Source organism: Athene cunicularia (genome assembly GCF_003259725.1).
Source record: "Athene cunicularia isolate RWA chromosome 10 unlocalized genomic scaffold, athCun1 chr10_part1, whole genome shotgun sequence".
Classification (NCBI taxonomy): Eukaryota; Metazoa; Chordata; class Aves; order Strigiformes; family Strigidae; genus Athene; species Athene cunicularia.
In genome coordinates, this window is record NW_020799112.1 from 22,777,804 (window position 1) to 22,793,890 (window position 16,087).

At 41.2% G+C, this 16,087-nt stretch overlaps 1 protein-coding gene across 4 annotated transcripts in view; it reads left to right on the plus strand.

Moving 5' to 3' along the window:
• Window positions 1–5,387: 5,387 nt before the first annotated feature.
• Window positions 5,388–16,087, plus strand: part of AQP9 (aquaporin 9) — a 29,480-nt gene continuing 18,780 nt past the window's right edge. Inside the window, exons 1-2 of one of the 4 annotated variants that reach the window (XM_026856468.1) lie at window positions 5,388–5,485; window positions 6,835–6,963. In XM_026856468.1, coding sequence (XP_026712269.1) covers window positions 6,862–6,963 — 102 coding nt within the window. In that variant the 5' untranslated portion in view covers window positions 5,388–5,485; window positions 6,835–6,861. Of the gene's footprint in view, window positions 5,486–6,321; window positions 6,414–6,509; window positions 6,553–6,834; window positions 7,115–16,087 lie in introns of those variants that run through there. The other 3 variants (XM_026856469.1, XM_026856466.1, XM_026856470.1) reach the window with 3 other exon arrangements.

Below are 16,087 nucleotides of genomic sequence, written 5' to 3' on the forward strand. Positions count from 1 at the left end.
AGGCAGCCGGGCGGGTGAGCCCCGGCCCCGCAGACCTGCACCATCTGCTCCCACGCCAGCAGCGCCGCAGGGCGCCGCGCCCGGGCCGGGCGGGTGAGCCAGCGTGCTCCTGGATGTGGGGATTCTGTCCGGAATTGAAATATAGAGGCAACCTTTACATTTTTAAATTGTCTTCAATTTACCTGTTTGAATTTATTATTTGTGAAACACATCAAGCCTCAAATGGACTGACCTTCTGCTAATGTGTATCACCTAATGAATGGATGCAATTAACTAATTCATATTGGAATATTGCACTTTCCAGATCACATTTATCATCACTAAATGTGTGATCTAGTTTGCAAGTTTAAATTTTTTATTATTACCCTTTAAACTAAAGAAATAACTCTTGTAGTTAATTACTTGAACTTACATATTCAATTAATAGCTTCATTACCTTAATGAATATAGATACCATACGGAAGTAACAAAAGATTGCTGCCTGGGTCTGCTCCTAAGTACCCCCTCTAAAGGGTCTGCTATGAACCTTGGAACAATTTTTTTCCATAAAAAACCTTGATTGCAAAGTCCCAAAGGAACTGGACCTGGAAATCCAATATTCTTATACAGGAGCCTGAGATAAATTTATCATCTATATTGTTAATATTTAATATGTAAAAGGAATCCCAGAAGCAAAGCTGATGTTTCTGGAAAGACAGAGGATTTAGATGTTCAAACGTGAATCATTCTGAATGAAAGGGAAGGGAATGAAAGTAAAACAGGTGGACTGGCACCTCACCTGTTAAAGGACAAGGGAGGAGTGTTTGGAGCATGGAGGCAAAGCAAATGCCCTTGCTGCGGGAGAGAGGGAGCAAAGCCCCAGGAACAGCAGCTCTTGCAGAAAACCCTTCTCCAGCAGGGAATCGAAGCCTGGCTGGCTGGCATCCTCGGGTAGCGTCAGGTGGGAGACAGCTGCAGATGGGTGGGATGGTGAGTCACATGCAGGAAACTGTCACTTTCCTGATGGTAATCAGGTTTCAGAACCAGTAATTGGCTGTCCTATTTAGCTACATTTATTTGTTTGCCAAACACACTGCTTGGCCTTTGTGTGTCAGTGGAGACATTATTTTTGGCTTTCATGTTAAATCTCTTTTCTTAATGAGGGAAGCTCAGATCTCCCGCTCTTCACAGCCCTACAGGTAGCCATAATAAGGCTCAGGGTGTCTACTGCTGTAGAGAATCTGTGCCCTGGAGAAAGATGAAAGGTTTTGACAATGTGTACCATTCAGGTTAAGAAAACAGAGGCCTCAGATCACTACAAAGCCATTGGATATACTTGCAGGTTTTCTTCATGCTGCTTATTTACCAAGATATATTTGGTTTTAATAGCAAAGGTGAATTAAAAATTTTTATTTCCATTTTGAGGGCTTTTTATAAAGATTTCTGAAGAGGAGTTATTTTGAAAAGAAAATGCTGCCAATAATTCTCCCTTACATTTGCTTCTCGTGTGCATTAACTGCTTGAGAAAAGGGAATATGCAGAAAAAAAGAGCAAGGAATTAGCTGCAACAAAGTGTCTGTACTAAACTGATCTATTCCTTAAAAGCAAAATTCTTCTTGTATTGAAACAGTCTTTTTCTGGACTCATTCAGAAAATCACAGAATCACAGAATTATCTGGGTTGGAAAAGCCCCTGCAGCTCCTCCAGCCCAACCATGACCCTCACCCTGACTGTTCCCAACTCCCCCAGGTCCCTCAGCGCTGGCTCAGCCCGACTCTTCAACCCCTCCAGGGATCCCGGGGACTCCCCCCTGCCCTGGGCAGCCCATTCCAACGCCCAACAGCCCCTTCTGCAAGGAGATACTTCCTGCCCTGGCACAACCTGAGGCCGTTACCTCTTATCCTATCACTCATTACCCGGTTAAAGGGAGTTGCAGAGGGCCAGGAGGTCTCCCCTCAGCCTCCTCTTCTCCAGACTGAACCCCCCCAGTTCCCTCAGCCGCTACCCAGCAGACCTGTGCTCCAGACCTGCCCACACTGTAACCTACCAGATAAGTTCATACTAGAACTGCATCCAGCCATTCAGAAGGAGCCCCAGCCCAGCCCAGCGGATAACACTGGTGCACGTAGAGCCTTTCCCTAACACGTTCACATTTTGCCAGCACTGACAGTCCTGTCACAGAGCCCATCAGAGTGGAATGTTATCTGTGCCCCGCTATGCCAGCTCGGCTATCGCAGAGATTAAAGTGGCTTGGAAACTCTCAGAGCCTATGTTATACCCACACATGTCCCTAACAACAGATTTTAACATTTACTATCATCAATTATATAGCTATATATTATATGTATACACATGTGCAGTAACATCACTCATGCTCTGAGGCCTAATGGTGTGCCCAGCTAGTCAAAAACAAAGAAAAGTTTTGGATCCTACTTTACAGAAAGTCCAGTTTATTTTTCCTTGAAATCAGTGTCAGCAACGGTGGACTTCAATAAGCTCTGAACCAGGCCTTAAAGATTGCTGACAAAAAGCTTGAAACACACACCTATGCGGTGTGGTTTGATCTCATATTCATGATCTCCATTGAAATGTTTTATCTGGACATTGAGATTACAGAAACAGAGAAGAAAGAACTTCTCAAGGGGTCACCTTGTGTGCCCTGCCCCTCCTCCAAGGTGGGCTCAGCTAGACCCGAGCTGCACGTTGCAGATGTTTGCCCCCGAGAGCACTGGGACTACAGCAGAGACAGAGGGATGATCAGAAAACACAAGAACTAAAGAAATAGGTTTCTTATGTACTCAAAAAGCTTAGAATGCTGAATTACAGTGTGTTCAGATCTTCCTCACCTGAATTTTTTTCTTTGAGTTCCCCAGCAGCAGGATCAATCCAAGAAACAGAGAATGTCCTTTAAGGACCATAAAGCAGTTTCTGTATAAAACCATAAATATAAATTAGGCAAATGCATTTGAGTAGGGACATGAATTATAGTAGATGTACACATTCAGACTTCATCTAATTCAACTAAAATCATCAGATTTAGACTTAAAAATAATTTGGCCCATATTATTACAATACAAACAAATATATGGTGTATTTATAGCCTTATTCTCTCCAGCTGTGTTGGTTTAGGTTTTATTACATCAGTAACAGCAATTTATGTGATACTCTGAATAACGTGCTATTAAAAATTCAGTACAGTATATACTGTTACCCATGGGATTTAAACTGTGGGAGCTATGTGTATTATTCTCTACTTTGCTATTTCTATGGGAGTGAAGATTACTATAAAAATGGTTAGGTTATATACACTGTGTGAATTCCTGCTCTGCCTCAATCCAGGTGAAGAGAATAAATAGTTCTGTCCAGACTGCCCTGGGGTAAGGGTCCCAAGGGTCTTAGTCTTACAATCTAAGGTTACACTGATCACATGTTCAAGCATGTACAATAATATCAGTGGGCTTTTGGATGGCTTTAAAGAACGCCAATAGATTTGTGAGACATAACCTCCCTTAAAGGAATCCATTTGATACTTCCACAGAGTATCAGCTTCACCTGTGTGTCTACTGATTTCATTCTTTACATTTCATCTAATTTTCCTGCCATAGAAGACACACTGACAGTTTTGCAGTTCCCATGATGACCTTTGGAGGACTCTTTTGAAAGACCAGTGCATCAGTGGTATGTTCCTATGTTCTATCTTGCTGGTGTTAGGATCGGGTTCAGAGAAAAAAAGCCTGCTGGCACTAGCACTTCAGGAGCTGAACATGTGAATCCCTTGGAGGAAATGCTGCACAGCTCCAGCAATCAGTTACTGGTTACCTTATCAATTTCTCTTGAAGTCTTTCCTACTGATAATTAATTTTAGGACAGCTCTTCATGCTCAGCCGACCTAATGTGTGGTTCTTTAGAAACGCAGATAATTCAGCTTTTTAGCTGCAGAGTGAGTCACCTTGAATGCTTCTTCTACACTTTCATCCTCTATAGCTTTACTGACTTCTGAGTCTCTTGAGGAACTCCTCTGATGATGGAATTTCAAAAAGTTTATATTATTTCTTCCACAGCCTTGGTAAAAATCTTAAAATCTTTTTGGTCATCTCTGTTGTGGTTCTATGTTTAACGTCACAGAGTTTTATTCTCTTTTTATGCTCCTTGCTTATACAAAACTTCCATTTTCAAAGGATGTCTGCATTTTCTTCCCTCAGATGACACAGCTGTCGATATTTATGTGTGGCACTGCCAGTATCCTTACCATTATGACTCTGGGAGCAGGGCCCAGGTGAGGGAGATCAGTAGGAAACAGTAATCTCCGTGTATTTTCTTTCCATTGTTCAACCAGGTGGTCCATTGCATGTGACTAAAAGGCAGTAACACAGAGCATGGATCACATGAGTTAGTGGTTAAAGCTTTTGGTGTTTATCTTTACATTTTTACTTGTCTTTCTTGTAATGCTACATACATATCTGTTAGATTTGGGAAAAGTCTTTAGAACCTCTTTCTGAATACAAGGAGAAACAATTCAAATTTTCCGTGCTGTCTCCTTTTCTATTCGAAAATGATTCCAAAGTATAGCAGTGACTTTAAACTGCCTGTTGTCAAAAGCTGGAAGGATTTACCAAGGGAGCAGTCATCCCCTACGTACTCTGTTCTTCTATACTTTCTTAGAGTATCTGCTTGAACCTGGCTGCTGAGCTGAGGAGGACCTTTGGTCTAACTTATCATCACATTGCTTATGAATGGAGTTAAATCATACGATTTCTATAAAGTACTGAAGAAAGTCTGAAGCAAATGTAAAATATACATATTTCTGTCAGATCTCCCCCCTGTAAAGGCAGAAAATTATAAGGAAAGCACCATGACCTGGGCAAAGAGTAGGGGTTTCTGTCCCTCACATGTTATTGCCCTGTTGTTAGCTGAAAAATAGTGCTACAGTCTTCACACCTGTTCTGAGATGAAACTAAGTGGTATCTGCATGCTGCTTCATGAGGGAGACCTGCATAAGAAAAAAACTGCTATGGACAAACAACTAAAAATTGCTTTCCTAAACATATTTATTTCTCATTTTCCTGGAAGAAAGGAAGTGGTTTATCTCATTCCTGCCCTAATGAATGGCCTCGCTAGCATCAGTTCCACTGTGTACACAATTCTGAAAGACTTCTCTCACAGACATAATAAACATATACTCCAGCATGCTGTGATAATTAAGGTCCTGAATAGTATCTTTGTTTTGGAGCAGTGTAGGGCAAAGGTTTTCAAGCTGCCATCATACAGAGGCTATTTTCAGGGGCTCCCCAGAGGCAGGTCCCAGGTGCTGGGGCAGGTGCTGGGTGCAGGAGGGGCAGCATGGCTGCCACAGAGCCTGGCGCGGCTGCGAGGGCTCGCCCGGCTCCTGCAGCACCAGCACAGATCCAGTCATCTCAGAACTCATCAGCTATGTGGCTTTCCACAGGCCAGCATTTTCTGAATCAGCTAAAGGCAGAGTGGTGTTTGAACGCAGAGGTAGAGGAAGGTGGGTAAAAGAACATGCAGAAGCGGTTAAGGATTAAAATGGGGTGGTGGGGGTGAACTGGGTAGTTAAGGGATGAAACTGGGGGTGGTAAGGTGACTACAGCTGCAGGGAACGTGCACCAGGTCCCAGCTTGAGGCAAGGAAGGACACTGATGGGATAACAGAGGTGGCCCACTTGCCCAATCTGCTAAGCTCTGTCCTGTCCACAGCAGACAACAGTACTGACAGACCTCAACATATTTACCACCGAGGCAAAAAGATCTAGGACAGACACAAACCAAGGCACTGAGCATCTACAACACATGCCAAGATAATCTACCAGATCTGGGCTAAGGTTTTGTTGTCAAGCCCAAGGACAGAAAATACTTGTAAATCAACCAGACAGCCTGTTAGTCAAATCAGTATCACATCTGATAAAACCATTTAAAATGCTTAAGAGATTAAGAGCGTAATATTTTTCTCTAGGAGGCCCAACACTTTGAGAGATTCAGCAACTTCATGTCTTAAGATTGTAGAAATTAATATTATAATGCTTCATAATGCACTTTCAAGCTAAACATTATGGAGACATATAGTCACTCGGTGCTTCAGTTGTCTATACTGCATTATAGGGAGCCACTGGACCGAAGCAGATTTCATTAAATGTTCCTAATTTATTCTGCCTCATTGCTCTTTTGTAAACAGGGCGGGTCACTAGAGAGTAAGGCATTTAGTCCAAAAAGAGTATTGTGAGTGAATATACAAATTCAACATACTGTACCAAGGTAAGATTCCTCATTAGCCACTGAAATCCCTCAGAAGTGACAAGATAGGAGCTTTTGTTTACAGGGTGGAGCACAGCATTCTCACAAGCGTTCACTCTCTTTTACAACCTCCCATTGAAAAGTGTTTGGACAGCCAATAGTAGCATGGTTTAAATCACAATCTAGGTCAGAGAGAAATTTTCAACCATTTTTTTGTTCCTTACTTTGTGGTTTCTCTTTTTGCCTTTCTTTTTGATCAGGGTGACAGGAACAACATCTTATTCATTTTTACCAGGGAAGAAAAAAAAGTGACATAGCAGGAAAGGTAATGATTAATCCATTCTGCAAGAAAAAAGAAGTTCTGATTATGAACTTACTGGCATTATCTAACCAGTATAAATAGAAGTGTACTCAGAGAAGGCACAGGATGGAAAACGCATGATGAATTGTTAGGGCATGTTGAGTTGGTTCTGTCAATGCCTGCAGTCAGATGATTTCACTGGCTGTACAAGATGAAATCTCATATTTCAATGTATAAGTAAAAATGTCAAAGTTCAGCTGAAGCAGGGACGAATACAGAACAAATTTTGTGTGTATTTGTAACTAGGGCACCAGAGCAATAGAGGAAGCCAAAATGAGCCGGAAAAGCAAAAGGAGTTTAAAGGAGAAATTTGCCTTGAAGAACAGCTTGGTTAAAGAAGCCCTCTCAGAATTCCTGGGAACTTTTATATTGATAGTAAGTGTCAGCTGCTTTCCTTTCTTCCTACTAATCTAACGTTGGACAGTGCTTGTAAGGGGACATGTATGCTTTTTCCTGTACTGTACCAGCAGCGTGGTTACTGCCTGACAAACAGTGTACAGCCTTGAATGAATTGCTTCTATTTATGGTAAGTTTGTAATTCCTTTCTTCACCTGATGTAATTATCGCTGGCTATTAAACCCAGATAGCTTTATGTATTACACTTGTCTGATAAGCATTTGATTTCATATAGAAGTAGTATTTCAGTAAACTACCACATTCTGAAAAATCCAGATATGCACAATGAATGTCAATAATACTTCTGCTTTTGTTTTTAAAAACTCAGCAGTTTATTCTGCTTTTATTTCTATGCACAACTTCCAGTTGCTTTAACAAACATACTGTATTGCACATTAAGAACGTTTTAGCTGAGTTATTTTCCTGTGCAATACAGAAATTTAGGAGTGTGATTTGAAGTGAAGTTATTGGGAGCTGCATTGCTGAACCTCCAGAGATTTTGCAAGTTAACTATTTTTTTGTTTTGTTTTTAACTGTACTACATAAATTGTATACAGTTGCTTGGTCCTGTAGTACTGCTACAATTTAGGTAAATACTAAACCTCCCCTTTTTCATACCCTCAGATTTTTTAAAAAAATTTAATTTCTTGCTTATTTTTTCTGTGCAGTTTGCACTGGGACACAGAGCTCTACCCTGTGATTTACCAGGGTAGAGAGCAGGCTCAGAAACAGAGCTGGAAGTCGAGCAGCTGGACTACTTATGCCAAACTCTTTCTTCCTCCTTTTAGTCTGAACAAGACAGTCTTGCTTATTGCTAAATATTTCATCATAGTGAAAGGACAAAAAAATATAAGAAGCAGGCATAGTACTGACATAGTATATTTTATAACTAACTATATTAGCTAAGTTTCAAGTAAGTAATCTAAAAAATTCCAGTAGCTCATAAAATACATGAACATAATGGTCTTTACTACACTTCAGCCAACTGAAATGCACAGGCACTAAAGTAACATTATTTTCAAATTTAATACCACCTATAAGACGTTATTACAATAAGGAGCACATTTAGAAGCAAGGAGCACAAAGCACTTTACAAACATTAATGAATTAAGTGTAACAACACCCTGGTAAGGAGGGGAAATGCCATTATCTTCATTTTATATATTAGCAAACCTGATTACAGCAGACTGCACAGGAAGCCTGTGGCAGAACTCTGAATATAACCCAGATCACCTGACTTCCAGTACTCTGTCCTCGCCACAAGATCATCCTCCTCTTTCCATTAATACAATTAGGCAAGTGGAGAAAACGTATTAAAGTGCAGATTAGACCACAAATGCTATTATTTAATGTCCTGCAGCACAAGACTAAAAGGAAATGCAAATGCAGGGCCCATTTTCTAGTATATTCACCATATGAATGTAACAGAAATTGAAGCTACAAAATCGTTGTTGATAATCTGAGTTTCTCAGTTCTGTCTTACCTTTTCTAGTTTCAACCTTGTCTTAAAGCAGAGAAGAGCCTCACATGGACTGTAGTTTTTTTCAGTGCATGGATACCTCAATTTATGTTCAGACTGAGCAAGTTAGAGGCAGTACAAGGCATTTATTGTGAAGAAACTGTCTTTTCTGCTGTTATTTATTGCTGTTGTTTTTAGGCTCTGTGAGCTAGTAAGTAGTTTCTCTTTAAGAACAGATAAATATTAGACCCTTAACTTAAATTGGAGTTAATAAAAGGGGCACCCTGGTAAGTTGGAGGACAGGAATCCTTGAAAAACAGACACCATGTGTGCAAAAGAAGTAACAGCTTTCTTCAACCATCCTATTACGATGTCTTAATCCTGTTACAAAGTGAAAGTGAGGCAGGAGGTCCTGGCCTACAGCACAGAGCTGATTCAGATCTTTGCCGAAAGCTGTTTCATGTCACTGTGATGGGTTTTACAGGCTGTGGAGAGCACCTGTGTCAGGTGCAAGGCAGGGACGAACCCTTCGATTACCCGCAGGCTCTGTCTGGAAGCCAGTGCTTCCTCACCGTACCTATGTCTGAGACCAACCTGGCACCTCTGGAGTTAGCTGGCTGAAACTCTGTCCCTCCAAATCTCCTATTTCTATTTTTTCTGGAGAACAACATCACAGACCACATACTATTAAGAGTTTAAACTACCATCTTCGGTAACTCTCAAGGCTTGCAACATTATTTTCCAAACTGGAAAATGTACAAACTCTAAGATTAATTTCAGAACATCTAGAAAGTGAAATCTCTCATCAGACAAAACCCAAGCCTTCACCTGGGGGCGAGAAGGCTCTGCCTGCAATGTTGGGCAGATTTGAGACAATAAGCCTTGAGAAAGTTACTGGGTGTACAGTTTGGATAACATCTCTGGTCATCCCTACTTAATATGCTGTGGTCTGCCTTGCAGCATGGTCTCGGAGCACGTAAACCAAATTCTTTTCAGATGAAACTAAAGTGGAAGACGAGCTCCAGAATCACAGCAAATGTGCTGACCATTAACGGACGCTCGGTCCAGTGGGTCAGACTGCAGATCCTCCTGAGGAACCCCTCCCCAGATATCCATAGACAGGTGCTCTGAACAAGCTCTGTGCACTGCACTGCTTGATACAGACGCAGCCTGGGTGAGCCCCTCTCTCTGCTTAGCAAAGCACCTGATTTCAACCTCTGAGGGTTCAGTGAGAAACTAAACTCTGGAAACCTGGAAGTGCCTTGCTGTACAGAAGGCTCTGATGGTACAGATGGCAGCTGCCATTGTCACCTCTCTGGATAACCCTGATAGCGATGGGGCTATTTTACTCTTAGACATATTCTGCTGGGGGAAACAAGTATTTCTTTCAGCATCAAGCCTTGAATTATTCCCCAAGGCATAGCACAGCTTCTCTAATGACACTCCAGAAGGAGAACTGGGGCAGAAACCCCAAAATGTACAGTCCCTGTACACCCAAATGCAAATTGCATGTGGTTTTGGTTACACTGAGCTTTCGGTTACAGTCTTGAATGATATATTCACTTTATACGGCTCCATCAAGCTGAAAAACTGTTGTGCTTCACCTCTTATGTGATTGCTATAAAGCAATTTGAGTGATGCAGTTTAACACAGCTTCCATTTGCAGTACAGGCAATGAGGAGCACACATTGAACTATTTGTATTTGTAAACTCCTGCCCATTTCTTGCATTTACTTTGCTGCTGTCACATGGTAATGTGCCATTTGTAATTTAGAATAAATACCCATAGAGTTTTCAGTGAACATTTAAAAAGGATACAACTGTTTTCCAGGAAATGGATACTGAGTAACGTGGGGTTTACACCCTGTGTTTGGGACCAACTTATGGGACTGGTCCCTCCAGCCTACACCTGTGCAACAGGTCCCTGAGGTGGGTACAAACGTGCCTGTTTGTACCGTGGTGGCTGAGGCCAGAGTGTGCACACACCTCCCAGCCTCTGACACAGCCTCAGCCTTTTGTAGCTGGGGCTGCCCCTGAGGCCTCCCTCGAGAAAGAGCTCTCTGGAGAGCTTTCTGTTCTTCAACATGTCTCCTGGTTCAGTACGTTTCCTCTTGGGGCTCCTGTGGGCTTCTCTGGGGGACAACATCTGGGTGCCAGCTCAAGAGAGTCAAGAAGCCATACTGTGTCAGGTAAATGGCTTCTGTGACTTTTCAGTGAGTCTGTCTGGAACTCACATGTCCAACCGCCTCTCTGCTTTTCATCACGCTTCTCTCCATATTTCCCCTTTGGAACTTGGCTGCGTTGCTCTCAAACAAAATGAGATTTACTCTGGCTTACATCATTAACTATATCTGAATTGGAACAGCTCCAAAAAGAGATGCCAAATGGGCCATGTGGCTTCCTTTACTGGCTACTGCTCACCTAACGTAGTTTGTATTTCATTTTCACTCTCAAGAACATCTTACTAAACACAGTTTCCCAGAAAGGAGCTGCACAGGAGCCAGTATCTCCTGAGTCCAGGGCAGCACACACTTCCTTGCTGAAACAGAACACTGGCTTCCATTTAGCATATAAAGACAAGTGGGTAGTATGTATGTTCCCTCCCAAAGCTCGACCTCCAACTGGAGAGGGGAGCCTCTTGTAAAACTCTCACTGAAGCAGATGTTTGTGTGTGTGCAGTGGATGCAGTGCATGAGCATGAACTGAATGCATGACACCCCAGGCTGCAAAGAGTCCAACTACTGAGAAGGAAGGCTATTTATCTTTTGCTCTTCAAATTCTTTGTGTTTTCCTATTCTGACCACTTCACTATGTAAGTTATCTCTCCTGCTTTGTGGCAGAGTTTAGTCTTGCCTGAAAAAATCTTTAAGTATGACATTCCACTGATTTGCTCAGTCCAGAGGACTAAAATTTAAAGAACTTTTCCAGGGCTTTCTTTTTGTGGCCCTACATTCCAGTGCATGTTAATTACAACACTGTACAGTATTATTTCAAACATGAATTAGAATCCTCATTACATGTTATTACCACAATGAAAGCAAATGTAGCTTTTGATCATTTACTCCTGAAATAAGTTTTTAGCATTTAATACAAAATTACTGCTCAGAAATTTAAACAAAGATAAATTCCACATTCTGAATGTTTGTGAGAGGGAGACTCTTTCTTTGTGTAGGATGAAACTGCTTACAGCACATTTTGTTTAAGGTAGAAAATTAAATATCACTAGTTTCTAACAGCTACCATGTTTGCCATCAGCAGTGAATTTCCTGGAGGACAGAATCTTGCCTAATTAGCTCTTAGTGAACTTAAGTTTGTCAAAGGCTATTACTTATAATTGGTATATGTCACTGAACAGTTTTAAATATTATATAAAGCTACAAATACCGCAGGCTGTAGGAATGCTTGCACTCTGAAAAGCAGCTCTCATATCCCAGAGATCCATACATTAGGGGCTCTAGCAGCAATACTGTAGTATGAGCATTAAATAACAGAAGTCACTCATGGATCTAATACAATAGAATTTGATCCTGCACGTCCACGCCAAAGCTGCCCATCATAAGACACTTCCTTTCCTTGTCATCACCAACCCAAAGTCCTTTCTGTTTCTGCATCTGTACCAGTTGCATACATTCCAATGGCATGAAATTTTGCCAATGACTCTGCTGAAGGATGTGCAATCTCTTCCTCCTTTTTGCAGCCGTATTAAATTGGCATTGCAAACAGACATCAAAGTGGTGACAAAGGCCCTTAGTTGTGCTGAGGTTAAGGAGGTGTTCTTCCACACTGGTATTATTTCTATAATTTTACTATCAAAACCAATTAATTTTTTCTCTAGACAACATTTCTGTTTTCCTGAAGTCAGTCTTTAATTCAGCTGAATAGTTAATAATGTGAAAGAACTGAAAGGAAGGTTACCTAATTGTTCTTTTACTCTGAAACGTTCATTACTGCAAATAATTCTGAAAAGTCACAGGAAATCTTTTGTTTTCAATACAAAACTTAAGCTTTCCAGTATATGACATTTTGAACTTTCAGGTGACTCAGATGTTCTGTGTTGCATGAAAGTTTTAAAAGAGAATTATCTTAATCTTTGCAACATCAGCCCCAACACATAACTCAGCTCTCACTGTTTAACCAAGAAGTTCCAGTAAGTCAAACTTAATTTTCCAAGACCTTTTTCTGTAGATACACTTTTTTCCAGAAAGTTTGCATTTACAGGACTGAAGTGTAGGCACTTTTCCTGAGCCTCACAGAAGACTCACATCCTTCCAACATTCAACTGCAAAACTTGAATTAACATTTTACAGACACAAATTTAGAGGCTGTTTTTTCAAAAGTTTCGCCAAATAGAAAAAAGGTAATAAAGGTAATAGCTTTTTAAAACTGCCATAAACAGTTGGAGAACAGAATAGAAGATAATAAATGCAGTTTGTGCCATACGGTGAGTTTATATCTTTGTGATCTCCACACTTCAATGAGCCATTCTGGCTAAAGGTGAATTCTAGTGAGCTCTCCAGTCATGGTCTGGTTTAAAGGCAAACTTGACTCAGTTCTTCTAACCCATTCCTCAAAGGTTTCTTTATTGTTAAAATCATTCAGCTTTTTTTTTTTTTTCCCCCCAACAGAAAACAGCTTAGGAAGAGAACATACTGAGGCTTTACTCATAACTGTGCACCTCTAACCATGAGGGCACAGCAAAGATCTAGCCACCCTGTTCCTGCACCCAAAGGAAACAGTAAAAGAAACAGATACATGTACCTTCACACTTCTAAGAGAGGACAGAAAACCTCCTTTCTCAGAAACTGCACTGCCTGCTCCTGTACTCTGAGTGGTACAATTCCTTGAGCCCTGGTAGACTAAACACATTTTAAGAGTTTAGGAAGATTTTAATCTTTTCAGTTGATGTAGGAAGAAAAGCAGAGAAGCACATCTCAGCTCAAGAATGAATTAGTAACCTGGGAGGGAAGCAGGACCCCAATAGGCTCTTTTTCTCCTCAAGGAGCTGCTAGGTAAGACTTTCTTCCCTTGCCCAACGTTTTCTTCCTAGCCCCTTTACAAGGGGCCATGTTTTACTCCTGAAAGTTTGTGTCTGAATAAGAAATGTTTCGTTTCCTTTCTCTCCTGAATTTTTAAAACTTAGTAAAAAAATAATCTTTACTGAAGAAACTGACTCAAGCCAGTTGCCCTATATAATTCAGGAAATAAGAGAATTTTATCATTTCAGGATGAAGAGTACACTATTAATCATAATAAAATATGAGAGAATGCAGACCTTTGCATTCTCTCTAGGTGACTTCAAGCTCTTATGTCTCCTATTGCATGTGCAAAAGCAATAATAAAAATTTAAAAGCATCAGTTTATATAACACAGCATAGTCTGTCCCTCAATATTTTCACTGTATTTTTTCCCACAGAGCAATCTGAACCAAATCTTTCTATGTTTTAAAAGCTTTATATACACAATTCATTCAAAGCCTTATTAAATTTACATTTATGTCTCCAAGTAGTAATGCTTTCTGTCATTAAAAAAGTAGTTTCAAAATGGCAATCATTTAAGGCTTATGTCTATACTATTTAATTAACTAAATGATATGGGTTTTTTTTTTTCCAAGACCTTATTTTATTAGATAGCAAGCCTGAAAAAAATAAAGGGAAATCCATTTGAACCCAAGAGGATATTGGTTGTGTCCCAGGAGATCATCAGGAGAACGGATATAGTGATTTCTTTTATTACTCCAAGTTTGATTAAACCATAGTGTGGAGAAATCCTCCCCACCCCCATCAAAACATTTGATTAATGATAAAATAAGAGCCGTGTGCTCTTAAAGTATTTAAAAAATACTGGACTGGTAAGCTGTATTTGTCCTCACCTTAAAAATTTTAAGTACTATATGATTTAACAAAAAATAGCAAATATTAAACAAGAAATTAGATTAAGATTGTTCTTCCATGGAAGAAGAGGGGTCTCCTGCAACTTGAATTTTTGCAGAGCTAATGCCCTGAATTTTAGTAGATCTGATGTGTCTCTCTTTCTGCTGCTGTTAGCATTACCGTCCCTATTGAAAGAATGCTTAGGAGCCCAGTCTGAATTAAGGCCCTGCGTAGTACAGAAATGCAGCAAACACGCGCCTCTGTATGGAGGGTTGTCATCCATCAGAAAGCACCTTATTATGAAATGCAGTAGATAAATCCTTAAGCAGACTTGCTTTGTAAGTAAAGAGATTGGAAATGAAAGTGAGTTCTAAAATATGCTCCAAACTAAAGGCCTTTAGAAGGACATCATCAATTTAGGAATTGGCCTCCGATCTGACAAGTTTATTCACTACTTCTATAAGGGACACCTAAACCAACTGTCCCTGGAAACATTAACGGGGGCAGGGGGAGCTGTACAAGAAAAGGAAACCAGCACCAACCCTCTAACGTTTCCACGGCAGCTTTGGTCCAAGAGGTCCCTGCCGGCACCGAAGGGCCAGCGCAAGCCCTTCCCCAGCCCCAGAGGCTCTGCGGGAGCGGGCCGGGCTCCCCCCCAGGGCTGCTCCCCCCTCGCAGGGCCGCAGGGGAAAGGGGCGGGCTGCTCCGCACCCGAGCAAGGCATCCCTACAGAAACTGAACTGTGGAGGATCCCCGGAGACTCTCCAGAACTGCCTGTGGTTGTTGCAGTACGGTTCTGGCCTGAAAAATGACTAAGATAGAAATTCTGAACTATTTTTCTAGTGTTTCCCGATTGAAAGTGTACAGCTCATCATTAAAACGTGGGGTTTGTAACTGCTGAGTGTACTCCCCGTAGCACACCGCAGCCCCGTGTCCGTGTAGAGCATCACCAGCGGTGGCCGCTGAGGCCACCCTCTGCCTGCGGGGACAGCCGTGGCACCTCACCGGTGGACGGAGCTCAAAGCACACACCATCGTCTCCACGCCACCAAAACGCAGGAGACTTGGCCGCTTCTTCAACGTTACCGTACTGATGGGGAGCTGAATGCACGCTACCACTACGTCTGCTCAATAAGAAGGGGCTTTTTTGATACACACATTCTGCTTTGAGATGTCTAAAGCTTTACAGGTCATGTAGGAAAAAAACCCATATTCCCTAAAATATTAGATTCAGATCTGTCAAGAAATCCCATTTACAGTGAAAAATGCTATTACAAGCGTTTGTAAAGAACCTGAAAATAGCACAGATAGAGGTAAATTCTCTTTATTCTCTCTGATGAGTGGGATAAAGTTCTGCAAGCTTCCAGGGAGTAGCAAGACACTATGTTCACTGGAGACCAGTTGTTTCTGTTTCCTAACATTAGCCTTGTTACCCAAGACAAGGAGAAGGATGTAATGTCTATGAAGCAAGTTTTTTTGGCGGAGAACGTGCAGACAGCTATTCCAAGTGAGTACTGAAACTACTCCAGTAAATTTAAGCAGATCAGGCTTTAGACAACTGCAAAGATGAAAACCCGGTAACATAAGATAAGACAAGATAAAGAGATCTGGCTATACTCTGTAAATGAAACCCCCCTCAACTCCATGTGCTTCAATCAATGAGTTTGTGTGGGTGCAGCTGATGGTTGAGCTTAGCCTAGGAATTTAGAATATTTAGTTACAACTTGATGATCTAGTTGGTCTTAACTCAGCCAAGCAAGGATTCACAGGGTATT